The 22,375-nt window shown below is 44.0% G+C and overlaps 1 protein-coding gene across 4 annotated transcripts in view; it reads right to left on the bottom strand.

Moving 5' to 3' along the window:
* The window catches only part of DOK6 (docking protein 6), a 373,813-nt gene that overhangs the window by 201,567 nt on the left and 149,871 nt on the right, over positions 1–22,375 (bottom strand). For all 4 annotated transcript variants that reach the window (XM_053246098.1, XM_053246101.1, XM_053246099.1 and 1 more), the window contains exon 2: positions 21,806–21,913. In XM_053246098.1, the coding sequence (XP_053102073.1) occupies positions 21,806–21,913 (108 nt within the window). The remainder of the gene's footprint in view (positions 1–21,805; positions 21,914–22,375) is intronic.

Below are 22,375 nucleotides of genomic sequence, written 5' to 3' on the forward strand. Positions count from 1 at the left end.
TAGATTCTCTGGTAGCAAATGAGAGTGGATTCATGGTTTGTATTGAAAATATCAGCGGGGGGGGGGGGGGTTACCTTCACTATGCACTGCTATTCCTGTCCTCTCCCAACAGGAGGAGGAGGAGCAACAGCCTGATTTGTTCTCCTGGGTCTTGTGCTCCTCCCCTGCTCTGGCCGACCTCTGAATGTAATGCAATTTGCCAGGAGGAGGATGGAGTTGCTGACTTGTCTTCATCCAGGAAAGTAAAACATTAAAAAAAAAAAAACAACCCAACCCTTATCTGTTGAGTGTGTGTGTGTGTATGGGAGGGGGAGAGAGAATGAGAGAGTTTTTTACACTTTAGAAAACCATTTTCAAAGTATGCCAAAACTGTTCTAATACAAACTTGTAAGAAAAGCCCTTTCCATTCCAACAATATAGCTTGCTGTGAGGAAATTAGTCAGTTCAAAAGTGTTAATTTTTAAAAAAAGAATAAGAGAAAAGAAAAAATGCTCTAACAAAAAGTATCTGTTTTTGTTTATGTTCCTGCCTTGTCTTCCTGAAGATATGAAACTCCTTATTGCTCTAATCTGGTCTCTGTGTGTGTGTTTCTCTCTCTTCATCCCCCCACTAAAAATATTTATATGCTTCATTTTAACAACAAAGTTCTCAAAATGGCTTAGATAGCAAAGTATGAGAAAATGGTTCTTGTTCAGCATGCTTCCCCTTATAATCATTACTATTTTTTTTTGCTTTGTGCTTGTAACAGAAGCTCATATATAAATAACTTACATACTGTCTTTTTAATAAGCTTGTAAAGGACTAAATTACCCCAACTTCTTCAAAGTAGCTACATTTGTGAAGCAATTCAAAAATTGCTAAAATGAACATTATGTATTTCCCACTCCCACCAAAAGTCTATTTTATACACTTGCTTCAAAATAAGGTTTTGTGAATCAGATCACAAGAAACTCATTTTAAATACTACCTTGCCCATGAAATACTTGGTTGTCTTTAAATCCTAAAAAAATGGCGGAAAATCTATATAAGATATTCTGTCTCGTGGGTAAGCAGCGAGTTGGACAAATTTGCAGATGATACCAAACTCTTTCAGGGTTCAATGTTGGCAAGTGTAAAGTGATGCCCCTTTTGATGAAAAACCCCAACTTCAAGTATACGCTGATGGGATCTGAGCTGTCGGTGACTGACCAGGAGAGGGATCTTGGCGTTGTGATGGACAGCTCATTGAAAGTGTCAACTCAATGTGTAAAAGCTGTGAAGAAGGTCAATTCCATGCTAGGGATCATTAGGAAGGGGATTGAAAATAAAACTGCTAATACTATAATGCCCTTATACAAAACTATGGTGCGGCCACACCTGGAGTACTGTGTACAATTCTGGTCACCTCATCTGAAAAAGGACATTTTTTAATGTCCATTTTTAGGACATTTTCTGGTCACCCCATCTAAAAAAGGACAACTAGAAAAGGTGCAGAAGAGGGTAACCAAGATGATTAGGGGCCTAGAGCACCTAGGGGCTTTTTGGTTTAGAAAAAAGGCGACTGTGGTGAGACATGATAGAGGTCTATAAAATCATGCATGGCATGGAGAAAGTGGATATAGAGAAATTCTTCTCCCTCTCACATAACACTAGAACCAGGGGGACATCCCATGAAATTGTTTGCTAGGAAATTTAGGACCAGAAACAAAGGTACTTTTTCACACAATGCATAATCCACTTGGGGAATTCTCTGGCATGACATAACGACATAATCCACTTGGTGACAGCCAACAACCTAGATGGCTTTAAGAGGAGTTTGGATAACTTCATAGAGGAGAGGTCTATCAATGGCTACTAGTCAGAGGGCTATAGACCACCTCCAGCCTCAAAGGCAGGAAGCCTCTGAGTACCAGTTGCAGGGGAGTAACAGCAGGAGAGAGGGCATGCCCTCAACTCCTGCCTGTGGGCTTCCAGCGGCATCTGGTGGACCACTGTGCAAAACAGGATGCTGGACTAGATGGGCTTTGGGCCTGATCCAGCAGGTCTGTTCTGTTCTTGTGTTGTCCTGTTTGAAATGAAGTTGGTAGCATTTCCTTCTTTATAGATACACACTATACATTGTCTATACACTGTAGTGTATGGACATACACTATAGTTTCATACGCTTTTTGCTTAAATGAAATGAGGTTAATAAAGGAGATCAAACTGGGCTGCTTGCAGCTGTGATAGGTGTAAAAATGATATCTGAATTTGCTTCTGAGTTTACATGTTGAGGATTGGAGTCATGTGGCTCAAAATCAACATAAATATGTATATGTATATCTCCTCAGTTTGTGACTCCTGAGGATGTGGACAAGCTGATTGGAATGGTGCGGCCTACCACCTGTTCTCTTGACCCTTGTCCAACATGGCTTATATTACCTGGCAGGGGGGTTGTTGTAGAAGGACTGGTAGAGATTATAAATGCGTCTCTGAGGGAAGGTAGGATGCCTCCTTGTCTTAAGGAGGCAATTATTAGACCGCTTCTGAAGAAGCCTACCCTGGATCCCTCGGACTTGAACAACTACAGGTCTGTTTCCAACCTTCCGTGGCTGGGCAAGGTAATTGAGAGGGTGGTGGCCTCACAGCTCCAGAGAGTTTTGGATGAAACTGATTATCTTGACCCATTTCAAACTGGCTTTCGGGCTGGCTATGGGGTGGAGACTGCCTTGGTCAGCCTGATGGATGATCTCCAATTGGCAGTTGACAGAGAAAGTGTGACTCCGTTGGTCCTTCAGGACCTCTCGGCGGCTTTCGATACTATCGACCATAGTATCCTTCTGGAGCGTCTGAGGGGGTTGGGAGTTGGAGACACTGTGTCTCCAGACAGTGTCCCTTGGAGACTGCTGTTCTTCAAAATCTGAACTTTTGTATGGTGTTCCCCAGGGCTCCATATTTTCTCCAATGTTATTTAATAGCTACATGAAACCGGTGGGAGAGATCATCAGGAGATTTGGTGCAGGGTTCTACCAGTATGCTGATGACACCCAAATCTATTTCTCCATGTCAGCATCATCAGGAGAGGGCATAACCTCCCTAAATGCCTGCCTGGAGTCAGTGATGGGCTTGATGAGGGATAACAAACTGAGATTGAATCTGGCTAAGACGGAGGTACTCATTGTGCGGGGTCGGAACTCAAGGGATGATTTTGATCTGCCTGTTCCGGATGGGGTCACACTTTCCCAGAAGGAACAGGTACGCAGTCTAGGGGTGCTTCTGGATCCGAACCTAGTGTCCCAGGTTGAGGCGATGGCCAGAAGTGCCTTCTATCAGCTTCGGCTGATACGCCAGCTGCGTCCGTTTCTTGAGGTGAATGACCTCAAAACAGTGGTACATCTGCTGGTAACCTCCAGACTGGATTATTGTAATGCACTCTATGTGGGGCTGCCCTTGTACGTAGTCCAGAAACTACAGCTGGTCCAGAATGCGGCAGCCAAGCTGGTCTCTGGGTCATCTCAAAGAGACCATATTACTCCTGTATTGAAGGAGCTACACTGGCTGCCAATATGTTTCCTGGCAAAATACAAGGTGCTGGTTATAACCTATAAAGCCCTAAACAGTTTGAGCTCTGGGTATTTAAGGGAACGACTTATTGAACATTAACACCACCGCCCATTGAGATCTGCTGGAGAGGTCCGTCTGCAGCTGCCACCGGCTCGTCTGGTGGCCACTAAGGGACAGGCCTTCTCCGCTGCTGCCCCGAGGCTTTGGAATGCACTCCCTAGTAAAATAAGAGCCTCCCCATCTCTGACAACTTTTAAAAAGTATTTAAAAACACATTTCTTCACCCAGGCTTTTAATTAATGTTGTTTTAATAGTTTTAATGCTGTTTTAAAATATTATTTTTAAATTTTTAAATTGTTGTTGTAATGTGCATGTCCCCCTGCCCCATTTTTGTCTTATTGAATGTTTTACTTTGTTTTTATTCTGTTGTAAATCGCCCAGAGACGTAAGTTTTGGGCGGTATAAAAATGTTTTAATAAAATAAATAAATAAATAAAATATGTTATACATATATTTTATTATGACACGTATCCTGTTCTTCCTCCAAAGAGTTCAGGGTAGTGTACATGATCTTTCTTCCCCACTTTTATAATCACAACCATCCTGTGAGGCAGGTTTGGAGGAGAGTGAGGAGAGTGAGGCGGTTCCCACGATCAGTGAGAACCGCCTGGGGAGGGTTAGCGGGGAGAGTAGACTTAACCCACACGGCTGCCGGTTCCGTTACTGAGCCGGCAGGGGCAGGGAGGATTGGGGGCCGCATGGCCCCCGGAAGCGCCAGCATGCCCTGAGTGAGTGCGCAGGGCATGCTCGAGAGACCCCCGAGCCAGGAGACTGCTTTTAAGCCTCCCGGTCGGGGGTCTATTCATGAGTTGTGCGGCCCCTGGAAGCTCCAGCATGCCCTGCGCAAGTGTGCAGGGCATGCTGGGGAGACCCCCAAACCAGGAGACTGCCTTTTAAGCCTCCCGCTCGGGGTCTACTCATGTGTTGCTGTGGAGCCAGGCCGCAGCAACACATGATTTTAAAAAATCGGGTTTGTGGAGCACTTGCTCCACAAACCTGGTTTTAGGTCAGAGGTAGTTTAGTGGGTTACCCACTGAAGAACCACCAGGCTCATAGCCGAGCCCAGTGGTTCTCACGATGGGAGAAAATCGGGCTAGCCTCCGCTCCCATTATGTGCATAGCCTCAGTGTGTCTCACTTAAAGTTCTGTAGTGGGTTTCATTACTGATTGGGGAATGCACGTCCCCCAATCCTAGTATTAACACTCTAATGACTATACCACACTAGCTCTAAATTGTGTGGGTATTGACTGCAGGAGAAACCTGATGCAGGAGGAAGAGGAGATTTGTTTTTTTGTGGTAAACTATTGGGGAGGAGAATGTTGGATACCTTTAGAAAGCATGAAATGGTTTAATTATCAAAATGTGAGGAGGCTGTAGGCCTCAGGCAGGCCCTCTGGGCCCAAGCCCTGGATCTTTTAAATACTTAGCAACACCTCTGCAAGAGAGAGGAAGTCAGGAGAGTGGCAGGATTGTCCATGCGAAATCTGGTATCAGCAGGTATGTTGTTCAGAATTTCTTCTAGTGTGTGTGTGTGTGTGTGTGTGTGTGTGTGTATAAATTTTCCCCTGCTGTTACTCCCCTGCAACTGGTACTAAGGGGCATCCTACCTTTGAGGCTGGAGGTGGCCTATAGCCCTCCGACTAGTAACCGTTGATAGACCTCTCCTCCATGAAGTTATCCAAACCCTTCTTAAAGCCATCCAGGTTGTTGGCTGTCACATCTTGTGGCAGAGAATTCCACAAGTTGATTATGCATTGTGTGAAAAGGTACTTCTGTTTGTTTGTCCTAGATTTCCTGGCAATCAATTTCATGGGATGACCCCTGGTTCTAGTGCAATGTGCGAGGGAGAAGAATTTCTCCCTATCCACTTTTTCCACATCCACACCATGCATGATTTTATAGACCTCTATCATGTTTTCCCCCAGTCGTCTTTTTTCTAAACTAAAAAGCCCCAAGTAGCCTTGCCTCATCAGAAAGGTGCTCTAGGCCCCTGATCATCTTGGTTGCCCTCGTCTGCACCTTTTCCAGTTCGACAATGTCCTTTTTTAGATGTGGTGACCAGAATTGTACGCAGTACTCCAAGTGTGGCCAGACCATAGTTTTGTATAAGGGCATTATAATATTATCCGTTTTATTTTCAATCCCCTTCCTAATGATCCCTAGCATGGAATTAGCCTTTTTCACAGCTGCCACACATTGAGGTGGGTCTCACGATCCGTGAGACCCACTTTTGCTGAAACTGCGGGGAGAGCAGGCTAAGCCCGCTCTCCCCGCAGATAACCGGGCAGGGAGCCTTGGGCGGTCGGATCAGCCGCCCACACGATTGCCAGCTCTGTGACTTAGCCAGCGGGGGCTGAGTGGAGCAGGGGCCGCGCAGCCCCGAAGCCCCAATATGCCCTGTGCAAGTGCTCAGGGCGTACTGTGGAGACCCCCAGAGCCGGGAGGCGGGGTTTATTTGCGAGTAGCCATGGCGCGGAGTCGCGCCTACTCACGAGCAGATAGCCTGGGTTTGCGGAACACTCGCTCTGCAAACCTGGGCTAAGGGGCGGGCTACTTGAGCGGGTTAGCCACTCAAGAACCACCAGGCTCATCTGCAAGCCCGGTGGTTCTTATGATTAACAAAAATCGGGCTAGGCTCTCCTAGCCTGGTTTTTGTTAATCGTGAGAATAGCCCCATTGAGTCAAAACTTTCAATGAGCTGTCCATCACAACCCCAAGATCCCTCTCCTAGTCAGTCACCGACAGCTCAGATCCCATCAGTGTATTCTTGAAGTTGGGGTTTTTCATCCCAATGTGCATCACCTTACACTTGCAAACACTGAACCACATTTGCCACTTGGTCTCCCACTCCTCCAGTTTGGAGAGATCCTTTTGGAGCTCCTCACAATCCATTTGGGATTTCACTACCCAAAAGAGTTTGATATCATCTTCAAATCTGGCCACCTCGCTGCTTACCTGTACTACTAGATAATTTATGAATAAATTAAAAAACACCGGCCCCAGTACAGATCCCTGGGGGATCCCACTTCTTACTTACTTCCATTGTGAAAACTTTCTATTTATGCCTACCCGCTGTTTCCTGTCTTTCAACCAGTTAGCAATCCACACATGTACTTAGCAATAGCAATAGCAATAGCACTTACATTTATATACCGCTCTATAGCTGGAAGCTCTCTAAGCGGGTTACAATGATTTAGCAAATTGCCCCCCAACATTCTGGGTACTCATTTTACCGACCTCAGAAGGATGGAAGGCTGAGTCAACCTTGGGCCCCTTGGTCAGGATTGAACTTGTAACCTTCTGGTTACAGGGCGGCAGTTTTACCACTGCGCCACCAGGGGCTCATTTGCAAGAGAGAGAAAATTCAAGCCCAATATTTTTATATGGGAGGAGGGATTCCTGTTGCACCCCCTGTAATTTCCTCCTGGATCTGCCCCTGTTTGAAATTTAAGGTGCCAAACTTACATCTCTAAAATCAAATCAACATTAACTTTTGCACAGGAACACTCTTTAATGAAATTCAAAGTCCTAAGAACTTTGAAGTCTCCATGAAAGGAAAATTTCAAACGTGATGGCCTCAACATCTGACATGCAAACACAAATCAGATGCACAGCCAAGCTTTTGTATGTAAAATATTTACAAATTAAATTATTATGATTTTTGTTGTTGTTCACCTAATTTAATATGACATTCTGAATTCATCTTTCCCAAGATACATGTTAATATAGCAAACCCTATATTCAGAGACTCTATTGAAGGCCTCTCATCAGTTTGCTTTCATGGTAATTAAGGTCAGCTACCTGCCAATTTAAATACCATTTTTCTTTTTACCAACATAATTATCTCAAGGGTGGAAGACAATTATCCACTCAAATCATGAAGGTTTTTAATAGGGAAAGATACACAGTAACTAGACATGTTTGGTTTCTAAATTGCCAGACACAATAGTGGTATTTATACTGATCGCTCTCAATTTCTTTAAATTTCTTCTCAGGGTGGAAAAGAAAGCATTCAGTAATACAATTAGTGATACTATTAGATCAATTGTGCAGAAGATCGCAGTGAACAGGGAAATATTTCCCAGGTAGGAAATCAGCATTTTAGACATTTTAAATGTAACCCTTGTGAGGTTAGACAGCCAACAACATTCACCTACAAACTAGGGAGCAACACTTACAATCTCATCTCTGAAATATTTTACTGAAAGCAATGGAGATGTACGACTGTCTGGCTGGGTGTTATGGGCCTTAGAGTTTTGACTCATGTACCCAGAGTTTCTCCAGAAGCTTTTAATAGCTGATTAAAAATTTCTTGTTGACCATGTGAACATATGAAGATGCCTTATATACAGAGTCAGGCCACTGGTCCATTTTTCAGTATTGTCTACACTGCCTGGCAATGGTTCTTCAGGGTTTCAGACAGGGGTCTTGCCCAGCCTTATCTGGAGATGGCACAGATTTTTCTTTGGGACATTTTTCATACATAGTTGATTCTCTACTATTAAGATAAAAGATGTATAATCCAACTAAGGATAGCAACATCAGGTAGCAACATCACCATTTGAGCCACATCATTACCATACTGTCAATTCCTGATGAGAAACAACAGCCATAACTCCAGATTTCTGTGTCTTAGTACTTGCCATAATGACATGGACTGAACCTCTCTGGAAGGGGGCTCCTCAGTGCCCTACAGAGTGCCCCACTGGTCCTCCTCAGTGCTCTACAGAGGGCAGAAGTTGCTTATTCCTGTCATTGCCATGGCACAATGTTGTGCATGCAACATACTAAGAATACCAAAACCAAAAAACCCTCCTGAGCAACATTGTTAATGTATCATGAGCTAGAAGCTCAAAGCAAAACTACATTTTGAATTATATTTTATTGAAATTAACTAAGATTGTCACAGCCATCATAAAATGTCCTGTGGGATACGATTTTTATGAAGCTAAAGTAGCACTTTTTATATGGTTTTAAATATTAATATAATTTAATTGAAAACTGATTATTTTGTACTAATCTTCATTCAATTCCAACCATTTTAGCAACATCAATTTGTTATTAGACACACATTCATTGGCTCTGTGCCTCATGTATCTCGCTTTTCAGAAAACAAGTCCTAGCATGCTAAAAAGGTGTGATGAATGGAGCCGTTTCAATGTGAATTCAGAGAGGAGGAGATTTGCATTGAGGCAGTAAGAGGCAGTTTGCACTTTAGCAAGTTATTGGTTGTGGCTGCCATCTTCTTCTGAGATTTTATGAGAAATGGGAAAGCAGAATATTTAATAAGCAAGCATTTTGTTGTTCTTCCACTGGGGCTTGGGCAGAGCCATGAATGTGCCCTCCCACTGTTCCTATCTTCTATGGCTTTTCCCAGGGTCTGCCAGCCACCCTTTATGGGTACCATAAGGTAATTTTGCCTACTACCCTGATTGGCCTTTAGGTGGATGGATTATTGCCCTCATTGTGAAGCAGGTTTTAATGTTAATCTGATGTTGTAGTCACAACTTTTATAGTGAGGCTGGCTGGATGGCAGAAGAACGCAGAGTTGTTAGTATGGGATGAGGGGCCGGGCACTTTTTTTTAAAAGGAGGGAATCTCTGATAAAAACACTTTGGGGCATGAAGGGCTGATGTAAACCTCTTTCATTTGGCCCTCAGGGGGATTGCCTGGCCTACAGTTAACAGCCAGTTATATTCGTATTGGTGGGTGGGCAGGCCAGGAGGCAATTCCTGCCTGCTCTCACTGACTGGGATTTTAGGTTATGTCAAGGTCTGCCATCCAGCTGTCTCTACAAACAAAGCTTCATTGTTATTGCAGCACTCTTATTTATTAATAAAGTTGTGGCAAGGTGTTCACCTGCACTCATAGTTGTGTGTCCTGCCAGACACACATAGTTATGGGTTCTCAATTTGCTTTCACTTGCAGATCTTCCCTGCCATCTGCTTTGCAAAATTCTGGTAGCCAGTTGAGCTGTGAGATGTTTCAGGGCCTATTTAGCTTAAAGCCACTTCATCTGATTTTGGAAGAAGTTGGGTGAAACCTAAGCAATTATCTGGTTCCCCCACCCTCTCACCCTAAAACTATTTACAGGACCCCGCAGACAGTGAGCAAGCAACAGACTGCTTTAATCTATATAATTCTCAATGATGCATCTTTTAGAGACTGTCTTTTAAAATGCCTTTTTAAAAATATGTGTTTTTAAAATGCCATTGTTACAGCCTCAGAAAACACTACAATTCACAAGAGCATCTGCACCATGCTCAGGATTCCAAGAAAAGTAAAGAAAAAAGGCATTTTAAAAGACAGTTGTGGAAGATGCTGCCTACTTCTTTGCCATCAAGAATAAAAATATAGTCAAGCAGTCTGTCTCCTACTCCCTGCCCAGTCCTGTAAATACTTTTAAAGGTGGGAGCAGGGGGACAGGCTAAAACACTGAAATTGGACTGAAATTGCAGAAGGCCAAAGGGTGCAGCCTGAAGTGAAGCAGGAACATCCTCTGAAATATCTCCAATCAAAAGCCTGAAGTAAAGCAGGACCATCCTCTGAAGTTCCCAAATCAAAAGGACTGCTCTACAAAGCTCTAGTATCCAGATCTTGGTAGCCAACCTTTTAAAACTTGGGGCTATCTCCTCTAAACATGGTGACTTTACTGAGCTTTTTGAACTGTCAGCACAAGGTCATAGACTCGGGGACTCTCAACGTGGGGTCCCCAGATGATATTGGACTTCAGTTCCCATAATCCCCAACCAAATGCCACTGGAGCTAGGGATTGTGGGAGTTGAAATCCAATAATATCTGGGATCCCAACATTGAGAATCCCTGGACTAGAGAATGTCAGAATGTGAAGCTGTCCAGTAGAGAGCTAGGAGCAAGGGCACAGACTAGGAACTAGGGTCTGGAAGCAAGCAAGGAGTGAAATAAAAACAGAGCTCAAAGCTGAGCAGGAATCAAGCAAAGCTGAACCAGAAACCGATCCGGAAAGAAGTCATGACTTGGAGTTCAACCCAAAGTCAAATTCAAGTTGACAAACTATGAATTCAGATCATACAACAAGCTGAAGGTCAGGATGGAGCCAAATGAAGATTATGAACAGCCAAAAGCAGGAGTCAAGCCAAGCAGGAGCCAGAATCAAGCAACACAATGGGATCAAGTAGACCTTGAAACTGAGGCAAAGCCTGAGCCCAGGCAGGTATCCTTTATATTCTTCCTCTCCTGGAAGGAGCCAATGATTTATTTATTTTTTAGGAAGTCATAGTCTAAATTTCAAAGGGGTTTTCTATTCTATTTAAAGATATAACTATTGTTACATAGCCCCAGACTGGTTCTTCTATGGCACTGAACTGTTGGCTGTACAGCCTAAAGCACATGAATGTTTAATCATTTTAAAAAATAATAGAACAATACAATGGTGATGATATATGCATACTTCCATTCTTCAAACAAGTTTTAAAGACCTCTTTAATGTGTAAAATAGAATAAAATCAACAACAGATCTTCCAAAACTGAGCAAATACATTTCAATGTCCAAACACCATTATCAATGCTCTATTTCAAGCAGCTGGAAACACTTAAGATTAAATACAGTAACTACAGTTGAAATAACCAATCCAATGACAAGATAAAAGGAAAGAGGGGGGAATTAGTGGCTCATTTCCCCCTCCTTCCTTTTCTCCTGTTCTTGGATTGGTTACTTCAGTTGCAGTTACTGTAGTTAATTTTAAGTGTTTCTAGCTGCTTGAAATATAGAATTGATAAATGCTCCATTTGGGAGGGTCCTGCCTTGCTAGCAGCAGTGGCAATCTGGAGCAGAGACCATGAGCACCAGAGCTCTCATCACCTCTACAGCAGTAAGAGAGATTGCTGTTTGAATTAGTTTCCCTTTCCCCATAAATGCTTAGTCCATTAGTGTTATTCTGCAGCAACATCAAGAGCTTGACATTGTGGGAGACTACCTATGTGAAGAACTAGAAGATATTCTCCTTAGGGCAGGGATCCTCAACGTTGGGCCCCCAGATGTTCTTGGACTTCAACTCCCATAATCCCCAGCCAAAGGCCACTGGGCCTGGGGATTATGGGAGTTGAAGTCCAAGAACATCTGGGGGCCCAACGTTGAGGATCCCTGCCTTAGGGAATGAGGCCACTCTGGGAATGGGGCTACTCTAGGAAGACCACTGCCACATACTTATATGCAGAAGGTTCCAAGTTCCCTCCACAGCATATCCAGATAGGGCTGAGAGAGACTCCTGCCTGTAAGCTTGGAGAAGCCACTGCCAGTCTGTGTAGACAATATGGTGTTAGATGGACAAATGATCTGACTCAGTATATGGCAGCTTCCTATGTACCAATGTGGGGAAGGGGAAATTGATTCAAATGGTGCACATGACTCCAGCTGGAAAGGCAATGAGGGGCATCACAACTGCTGCCCACTGCCACTACAGTCCATTGCTGTGGGGGTAAGCCATGGTCCAGCCACATGTGAGGAGAGCTGGTGTATGGGAGGAGAGCTGGTCTTCCGGTGAGTTAAAGTATGCTGTCAAGTTGATTTTGGGTATTGGCGCCCACAGAGCCCTGTGGTTTTCTTTGGTAGAATACAGGAGGGGTTTACCATTGCTCCTCTCATGTAGTATGAGATGATGCCTTTCAGCATCTTCCTATTTTGTCACTGCCCAATATAGATGTTTCTCATAGTCTGGGAAACATACCAGTGGAGATTTGAACCAGCAACCTTCTGATTGTTAGTCAAGCATTTCCCCACTGCGCCATTAGGTGGCTGGTCTTGTGGTAGTAAGCATGAATTGTTGGCTTGGCTAAGCAGGGTTTGCCCTTGTTTGTCATTGAAAGGACAGATATTCTCCTTAGGGAATGGGGCTGCTCTGGGAAGAGCATCTTCTTGTTTGCATGCAGAAGATTCCTTCCCTGGTATATCCAAGACAGGGCCTAGAAAGACTCCTGCCTGTAACCCTAGAGAAGCCACTACAAGTCTGTGTGGAAAATACTGAGCTAGATGAACCAATGGTCTGACTCAGTAGAAGGCAGCTTCCTATGTTCCTAAATTACTGGACCATGATGGGCAGCCGCAGTAAAAGGCAGCAGACTGGATTCCTAAGTATGAGCCATCTCAGTGTATAAAGTGGAATTGTCACATTTACAATTTCTTACTCCCATAGCAGTGACTCAATTAAAACATATTTCCACTTGGGTTAGACTTAGGAGCAATCAGAGGCAGGCCTAGATAGTCTGTCACAGATTCCTCTCTCTGTTCATCATGGAAGTGAAATGAACAACCAAAATGAAAGATCCCTTGAGATCTCCTTTGCTCCAGGCGACAAAACAGTTTAAATTAAACTGGATCCCTCTGGTTATTCACTTGAGTTCACTGTGAAATGCTGTACATTAGCCATGTATTGTAGTACATCTCTTATCACAGCTCCAGATGTTGAAAGACTGGATATGTTAATAGAACTGAACCTGGGGTGATTGGTCAGCACCCCAGTGTTCGGGCTTGTATAGGGAATTAGCTGTTAAAGGGGTCAGCTCCACCAGTTTTAATTTGCACAAATGTTTGAACTCAATAAATGACTGGATTTGAGGCAAGGATAGAGTTTCAAACTCAAAAGAAGAATTTATTTAAAAAAATTGGGGGGGGGGGGATACAGGAAAGGGATGGTGTGATTAGAGCAATAAAAACATGTTACTAAGCAATTTAACTACAATGAGATGTTTATAACTTAGAGAGCAATAAAGTACATTTATAAATAAACTAACTACAATGAAGCATTTTTAGCTTAAGGTCTAATTGTATAAGTTTCCCAAGCGGGCAAACGAAAGAGGCTAAGAGAGGGGGAAGGGGGGAGTTTGAAAAGAAGTCATAGATTGGGGTCCTGAGAGCCAGACAACCTCTATACTGCACCTGTCTCTAGGCAACAGGGCTTCGAGCAGCTGGAGACTCATGTCCTTCGGGGACAGCGAGGTGGAGAGCAGGTGGGTTGCAAGGATTAGTATAAGAAAGGATGCCCATGAGAATGACTTCTCCGTGGGTCCAGCTTCCTATAGGTGTGAAGCAAGCTGGGTGGATTGGCACAAGGACCAATCCAAATAGTGGTTTTGTAGCTCTTTGTAGGTTGAAAGAGAGCATATGGAATGCTCAGTGGGGTCCCAAGTATAGCATTCGAGGGGAAGCAAAGGTTTCTGGTTGGAGTCCCAAGTATAGCACACAGTGGAGTATACAAGGAAGCATGGAGATTGTAGAGAACATCTGATTTAGTGCCTAGTGTAAAGCACAAGGGAGCACACTGGGTCATGGAACTGGGGATACATATATTCCAAAACGTGCCTTGAGGGCACATTCTTAATGTCATGCTTTGCTGTCTAGAATTGTCCGGGTGAACCTGCTCGAAAGCATTGTTACTGATGGCTCTTCCTGGGTGTGACAATGTGGGGATCGCATTTTTTGTGTAAGGCTATTTGTGATGAAAATCAGAGTATGCAGGTGCAGGAAAGAATACCCATGCTCTCCAATAACCCTATCAATTGTTTCAATGGGTATACCTCTAAGCCTATGTCGCTGACTCATCTCCTCTGTAATGGGAAGATTATTATTTTGCCACCTTGTCTGCCTTTCTTCCTGCTGACACAATCGGTTCGTTAATGGGTGCTATCCAGTGTTCCTTTTAACCGGGGTTTCCAGATGTGGTTGACTACAACTCCCATAATCCCCAAGCAAAAGCCATTGCAGCTGGGGATTCTGGGAGTTGTAGTCAACAACATCTGGGAATCCCTGTTAGAGGGAACACTGGTGTTATCTCCTGTGAAAGGAGGAGAGTGAGGTTGTTCACTCTAAATACAGGGTGTCCTTGAAGATTAACTCGATATAGTTAACTCTCGAGTCTACTTAGCTGGGATTTCCAACTGGGGTGAGGAAGTGCATCTTATCCCTGTTCCAATTTGCTTTGTTGGCAGCCAAATCCAGGAGCGACTAGCCCCCTACAAACTAAGTGACTTGTCCCCATGTGTACCATAAGCTGGGAGCTCACATTGTGGTGCAGCTCCAGAGCATATCCAAAGTGCAATCTCCAGGCCTGGAGATGCAAGGGAAAAGGGAGGCTCCTGCGAGCCAAGTAGAACAAGCATAGCTGGTAACAGATAGTAATCTAAAGTAATACAATCTAAATGTAGGTTTGAAATAAATGTCTAACATAAATGTGCATTTATGTTAGATCTACATGAATGTTAGATGTTGCTATTTAAACAACAATTAAATATAACAGATGTACTTGAAATCCTAGAAGCTCAGCAGAGAGGAAGAGTCCATCCGCTCCCCCCCACCCGGTGCTGCATGAGGTGAGAGACCAGGTGGGTTCTGCGGTTCCTTCTGCTGTTGCTTGCCTGCTTCTGCTTCCCCTGAGGGGCTGCAGCCTCAGGTTAACATCTATGGGAATTGTGAGCAGGGTTGGGACCAGCCCCTGAGTGACTCAGATGTTCCTCGGGTCACCTGCTCAGCTTTGAGCTTTATAGGAACGCTGCTTGTGGTGGCAGGCCTACCATCGGCGGGGTCGCCCCTTTGGGGGAGCCACTTCAGGGGAGAAAGAGGGCGAGGACTAGAGGGCTTCTGTTTAATCAGTTTTAAGCTGTTTTGGACTTGGGTTGAAGCTGTAATGTGTTTGGGTTTGTCTGGAGATGGGGGGACAGGGGGCGCCTTCATTGAGTATGGGCAGCTATTCTGGTAGTGGTGGGGAATAGAAGTAGTAACGTTGGCAGGTCAGCAGGCTGTTCCAGGGGAAGGGTAGTCAGAAATTTAATTGCTGTCCCCCCTTCCGGCTGTCCTGCCAGCTCTTTGACCTCGGGGAGCACTGCCAACAACCCACATAGCCATACCCTGCTCCTCTGCAATGCCAGGTCGGTCCAAAATAAACCTGAACTCATCCATGATTTGATCATGGATGAAGGGGCCAACCTGGTATGTATTACTGAGACTTGGTTGGGGGAGGCTAGTGGTCCAGTTTGGTCCCAGCTTCTCCCTCCAGGATGTTCTGTAGAGGAGAAGGTGAGGGGACGTGGGCAGGGAGGAAGAGTGGCTGTGGTCTATAAGGATAACATCTCCCTTACCAGAGTCCCTGTTAGGTTATCAGACCATACTGAATGTGTGTACTTAAGTGTGGGGACCAGGGATATATTGGGACTTTTGTTGGTGTACCAATCACCCTGCTGCCCAGCGGAATCCCTTACTGAGCTCACGGACTTGGTCACAGAAATCACATTAGAATCTCCCAGACTCTTGGTGCTGGGCGACTTCAATGTTCATTTTGGGACCAATCTATCCAGGGCAGCTCAGGAGTTCATAGTGGCCATGACAAATATGGGCCTATCCCATTGTTCCCTGGACCAATGCATATTGCAGGTCACATGCTTGATATGGTCTTTTACTCTGATCAGGGTGGTGTTCCATGGGTGGGGACTCCTCTGATTTCCCCATTGTCATGGACGGACCACCATCTGGTTAAGGTTGGATTTACAACCACTTCCTACCTCCGCAGGGGTGAGGGGCCAATTAGAATGGTCTGCCCGAAGAGGTTATTGGATCCAGTAGGATTCCAAGAAGCCTTAGAGCAGGCATCCCCAAACTGCGGTCCTCCAGATGTTGCTGAACTACAACTCCCAGCATCCCTAGACACATTTTTTTGTGGCTGGGTATGCTGGAAGTTGTCGTTCAGTAACATCTGGAGGGCCACAGTTTGGGGGATGCCTGCCTTAGAGGGATTCAATGTTGGCTTTGCTGGTGGTCCTGTTGATGCCCTGGTTGGGAATTGGAACAACTTGCTCACCAGGGCAGTAGACATGATTGCTCCTAAGCATCCCCTCCGACCTGCTTCAAAACTGGCCCCTTGGTATATGGAAGATTTACGAGGGGTGAAGCGGCAAGGTAGGCGACTGGAACACAAGTGGAGAAAGACTCGACTTGAATCTGACAGATTATGAGCACACAGAGCACATTTTAAGATCTATGCTCAGGCAATATGTGCGGCAAAGAGGCGGTTCTTTTCTGCCCGTATTGCTTCTGTGAGTTCACGTCCAGCAGAGTTGTTCAGGGTTGTGAGGGAGCTAGTATGTGCCCCCCTCCTTGAATCAGAATTTGGAACCATCAGTTACCCACTGTGATGTGTTTAAAATTTTCTTTGCAAATAATGTCTCTCGGTTTCAGGCCAACTTAGACGGAGACTCCACAATTAATTCTATGTCTGAACTGGAGGTGTCCAGCAGCTCCTCTTATGTGGTTCAACTGGATCAGTTTCAGTTTGTGACTCCTGAGGATGTGGACAAGCTGCTCAGAATGGTGAGGCCTACCACTTGTTCTCTTGACCTTTGTCCAAAATGGCTTGTTCTGTCTAGCAGGGAGGCTGTTGTAGGAGGCCTGGTAGAAATCATAAATGCTTCTCTGAGGGAGGGCAGGATGCCTCCTTGTCTTAAGGAGGCAGTTATTAGATCTCTTCTTAAGAAGCCTGCATTAGATCCCTCAGAGTTGAGCAACTATAGGCCTGTTTCCAACCTCCCATGGCTGGGCAAGGTAATTGAGAGGGTGGTGGCCTCTCAGCTCCAGGCAGTCTTGGAGGAAACGGATTATCTAGAACCATTTCAAACTGGTTTTCGGGTGGGCTATGGGGTGGAAACTGCCTTGGTCAGCCTGATGGATGATCTCCAATTGGGAACTGACAGAGGAAGTGTGACTCTGTTGGTCCTTTTGGACCTCTCAGAGGTTTTTGATACTATCAACCATAGTATCCTCCTGGAACGTCTGGGGGTATTGGGGGTGGGAGGTACTGTTTTACAGTGGTTCCACTCCTACCTCTCAGAAAGATTCCAAATGGTGTCGATTGGAGATTGTTGCTCTTCTAAATCTGAGCTTAAGCATGGTGTCCCTCAAGGCTCCATACTTTCTCCAATGCTTTTTAATATCTACATGAAACTGCTGGGAGAGATCATCAGGGGATTGGGAGCTGGGTGTTACCAGTATGCTGATGACACCCAGATCTACTTCTCCATGTCAACTTCTTCAGGAGCTGGCATATCCTCCCTAAATGCCTGTCTGGAAGCAGTAATGGGCTGGATGAGGGAGAATAAACTGAAGCTGAATCCAGATAAGACAGAGGTATTTATTGTGCGGGGTCTGAACTCTTGAGACGATTTTGAACTGCCTGTTCTAGATGGGGTCACACTTCCCCAAAAGGAACAGGTTTGCAGTCTGGGAGTACTTCTGGATTCACACTTCTCCCTGGTTTCTCGGGTTGAGGTGGTGGCCAGGGATGCTTTCTATCAGCTCCGGATGATACAGCAGTTGTGCCCATTTTTCAAGATCAATTACCTCAAATCAGTGGTACATCTGTTGGTAACCTCCAGACTTGACTTCCGTAATGTGCTCTACGTGGGGCTGCCTTTGTACGTAGTCCGGAAAATTCAGTTGGTTAGAATGCGGCAGCTAGGTTGGTCTCTGGGTCATCTTGGAGAGACCACATTACTCCTTTACTGATGGAGCTACACTGGCTGCCAATAGGTTTCCGGACAAAATACTAACTGCTAGTTATAACTTACAAAGCCCTAAACGGCTTAGGCCCTGGGTGAGAGCGTCTTTTTCACTATGAGCTCCACCGCCCATTTGAGGTCATCTGAGGAGGTCCATCTCCAGTTACCACCAACTCGTTTGGTGGCTACACAGAGACAGGCCTTCTTGGTCACTGCCCCAAGATAATGGAATGCGCTCCCTGCTGAGATACGATCCTTCCCATCTCTGGCAATTTTTAAAAAAACATTTGGAAACTCATCTTTAGGCCCAAGCTTTCTCAGCTTTTTAAAATCGTCTGTTTTAATTTTATGGTTGATTTCAAAATGCTGATTTGTTTTTAACTTTTATATGAACTAGCTGACCCTGCACAGAGCATCTATGCAGTTGTGTACTGAGCCTGTGACATCCCCCGTAGCTCACTCGCCCGCCCCCTGCCGCTCGCTCGCCCACCAGCCCCCCGCCAGCCAGCCCGCCCCCCCACCGCCGGCCCCCAGTCATTTGCGTGGTCAGCAACACCATGCTATTTTAAAATGCTACTTTAATTTCATTTAATGGTGTTTTAGTCAATCTTTTTCAATCACTTATCTTTCATCAGCTTTCAAATTAAGTGAGATTTATTGGTTGATGATGTGAAACGTCTTTTAGTTTAACTGTCATAAGGGATAAATTTGCTTTGAATATGTTATGAGTGTGTATAGTTCTATTTTCAATCCTAATGCATTTTAAATATCTTTTCCCATCAACAAATGATTTGAATTTTAAATTTCTCCCTGCATTGAACTACAAATTATGAACAGATTTTAGAACAGTTATCATAATAGATGTTTCTATTTATTTACCCTACAAGACCTTTCTGAGAGCCAATATATCAAATATTTCCTGGAGCTTGAAAAAAAGACTAATATATGCAGCTGCTTTTTATTATGATGATAATTCATAGGTAAACTGGCATTAACATCCAAAGACCTACTTTAGGGATGTCCAAAACTTGTGCATGCCTACTGAAAAGTATTATGTTGGAGATGATATGAAACAAATATCTTTGGCTTTGACTGACAATGGATTTTCCACACATGCCAGGACTTGGTTCTGTTTTGCAAGAACTTGTATCTTGTTGGCTTTGTTATCTATCTGTCTATCACATTTGTATACCACCCAAAACACAAGTCCCTGGGGTTATGTGGGGTTGCTTTTGAAGACTTAGGAAATTTGAGAAATGTTCTTGCACATATTTTTCCCGCCAATGAACTGAGATTAGGTAAGGAATAGATTAAGAAGCTTCACTTCTTTTGCCCTTCCTTTGCTCTGACTAGCAGAGGAACCACAGAACTCTATGGGCAGCTTTAAATGAACACCTGTAAGTACTTACAAATTAGGCACAAGAGGATCCAGAGGTGCTCTCAGTCCCAATGGGTGTGATGTCTGAATCCACCCACTCCTGGTCTCCTGTCCTGGATAGCCAGTTCCACCTTAGATTTTACCAGCTATCTGCTTGAAATCAGAAGTTGAAGTTGTCTTGACAAAGTCAGTAAAATCTAAAGTGGAAATGGGTAACTGGGATTGGGAACCAGAGGTGGTTGGGTTCAGATGTCACATCCATCAGCAGCATGCACTTCCCAGCATCTCTAGTTCCTGACGTACCTACTCTGTAATTACTTACAGGGGGCAGTATGAAGCCGCCCTATGCAAACTGTAGTTGAAGCCTAGCAGTCAGACATTTAAGAAGAAAATCTGAACAGGAAGCCTAATTACAACATCACAATATACAGATCAATATTAATAATTCTTTAAAAGAACTTCTAGCATGGTTGAAATTTGAAAATGATCTAGCTCATAAATGAGGATTAAGATATTCAAGAATTCACATTCTTAGTTTTCTTCCTATAATTATAATAAATTATAGCATAATGAATGTATTAAGGGACTGAAGTGTGTGGGGGACAGTGAGTATGTATATGTCTTCTTGCAACAGGTTGAGGAAGGCTTATGGTGCACTTCAATCACCCTGTCCTAGAACAGATTATTTGAAGATGATGATAAAGCTCTTTATGGATATGTGTGCCTGTGTATAACTATATCTAATCTATATCTACCTTTCTACCTACACACACAGACACACAAAGAGAACACTTCATACATTGGATGACATGGACCCTAATCCACAAAAAAGCTTATGCTGAAATAAATGTGTTAGTCTTTAAGATGCTAGAAGACTTTTTGTTGTTATACAACAAATAGAAAACTAGGTTGCCAACACAAGAGCTGTACCAGGAAAGAGATCGGCTCTTAGTCATCAAATTCCTTTGTTGAAGCAGAGAAGTATTGGAATAATTTAATCTTTTTTGTACTGATAAACAGCTATAGATAAACTAACCCAAAGATTTCTCTACAAATTGTGGAATCCATTACAGTTGAAGTACAGAAAGGAAACATTCTACTGAAATAATATCTAATTGTATACTTCATTTAAAATGGAGCAGAAGGACAGAAAATTCTCTAAACAGAGAATTTTTAATCACACATTCTTCAAAATCCATGCAATCTGATGCAGAGTCAGTCCATAAATACCTGTCAAAACTAACTTGATAATTAGCTGTTAAATTAACTGAGTGGACTAGTTAACTGTACATTGGTTAATAACATAACTAACACAAAGTTAACTAGTTAATTCCAAACAGATGAGTCTCTACATCCACACAAAGGATAAGAACAGCCCTGCTGGATCAGGCTCAAAGCCCATCTAGTCTAGCATCCTCTTTCACACAGTGGCCCACCAGATGCCGCTGGAAGCCCACAGGCAGGAGTTGAGGGCATGCCCTCTCTCCTGCTGTTACTCCCTTGCAACTGGTACTCAGAGGCTTCCTGCCTTTGAGGCTGCAGGTGGCCTATAGCCATCTGACTTGTAGCCATTGATAGACCTCTCCTCCATGAAGTTATCCAAACCCCTCTTAAAGCCACCCAGGTTGTTGGCTGTCACCACATCTTGTGACAGAATTCCACAAGTTGATTATGCATTGTGTGAAAAAGTACCTCCGTTTACTGGTCCTAAATTTTGTAGCAATCAATTTCATGGTGTGACCCCTTGGTCCTAGTGTGATGTGAGAGGGAGAAGAATTTCTCTCTATCCACTTTCTCTACACCATGCATGAAGTTTTAGACCTCTATCATGTTTCCCCACAGTCGTCTTTTTTCTAAACTAAAAAGCCCCAGGTGTTGTAGCCTTGCCTCGTAAAAAAGGTGCTCCAGGCCCCTGATAATCTGGGTTGCCCTCTTCTGCACCTTTTCCAGTTCTACAATGTCCTTTTTTAGATGTGGTGACCAGAATTGTATGCAGTACTCAGGTGTGCCCACATCATTGTTTTGTATCAAGGCATTATAATATTAGCAGTTTTATTTGCAATCCCATTCCTAATGATCCTTAGCATGGAATTGGCATTTTTCACAGCTGCCACACATTGAGTGGACACTTGCAATGAGCTGTCCACCACAACCCCAAGGTCCCTCTCCTGGTCAGTCACCGACAACTCAGATCCCATCAACGTATACTTAAAGTTGGGGTTTTTCCTTTCAATGTGCATCACTTTACCCTTGCCAACATTGAACTGTATTTGCAATTTTGTTGCCCATTCACCCAGTTTGGTTATACTAAATAGGTTATTACCTACCTTGTGGAAATTCCTGAAATAAGCGGCTTTCTCATCTGGAAATTTTTCTAGTCTTCTAGGTCCTTTACTAGATGCTTTCTTGAAAACCAGCCAACATCTTCTGAAAATCTGCAAGCAAAATCAAGGAGCAATATCAACCTTTGTCTCTCTATCATGAGCATAAACCGTTAACCACAGTAACTCTACATGGCAGACACAAGGAACCAGTAGATGTAGTATGAGAGATCCATGATCAGGATGTCCCACATTACAGAAGAAGTAGTTAGGCGGGACACAAACGGAATTAGTGTCAGGAAAAGATGAGTTAAATCACCCTGCCTTTCTTCCCTCTCTGAAGCTGCTATAGGCACTGTGAGAAAACGTGTGTGTGTGTTGTGTGTGTGTGAGAGAGAGAGAGTTACAGTGGACAAGTGGCACTGTAACTTAAACATAAACAAGCAGTTAAATACTCCCTCCTGCAGTGACACAGTCCTGATTTGATTTCTCTGTAGGCATTCAGCCACTTTGAAGTTTTAAAAACATGAGTGATCCTGGTTGTGGATTTTTTGTGCCAACTCTAGTTTGACCCTT

Source organism: Hemicordylus capensis, chromosome 4 (assembly GCF_027244095.1).
Source record: "Hemicordylus capensis ecotype Gifberg chromosome 4, rHemCap1.1.pri, whole genome shotgun sequence".
In the NCBI taxonomy this organism is placed as follows: Eukaryota; Metazoa; Chordata; class Lepidosauria; order Squamata; family Cordylidae; genus Hemicordylus; species Hemicordylus capensis.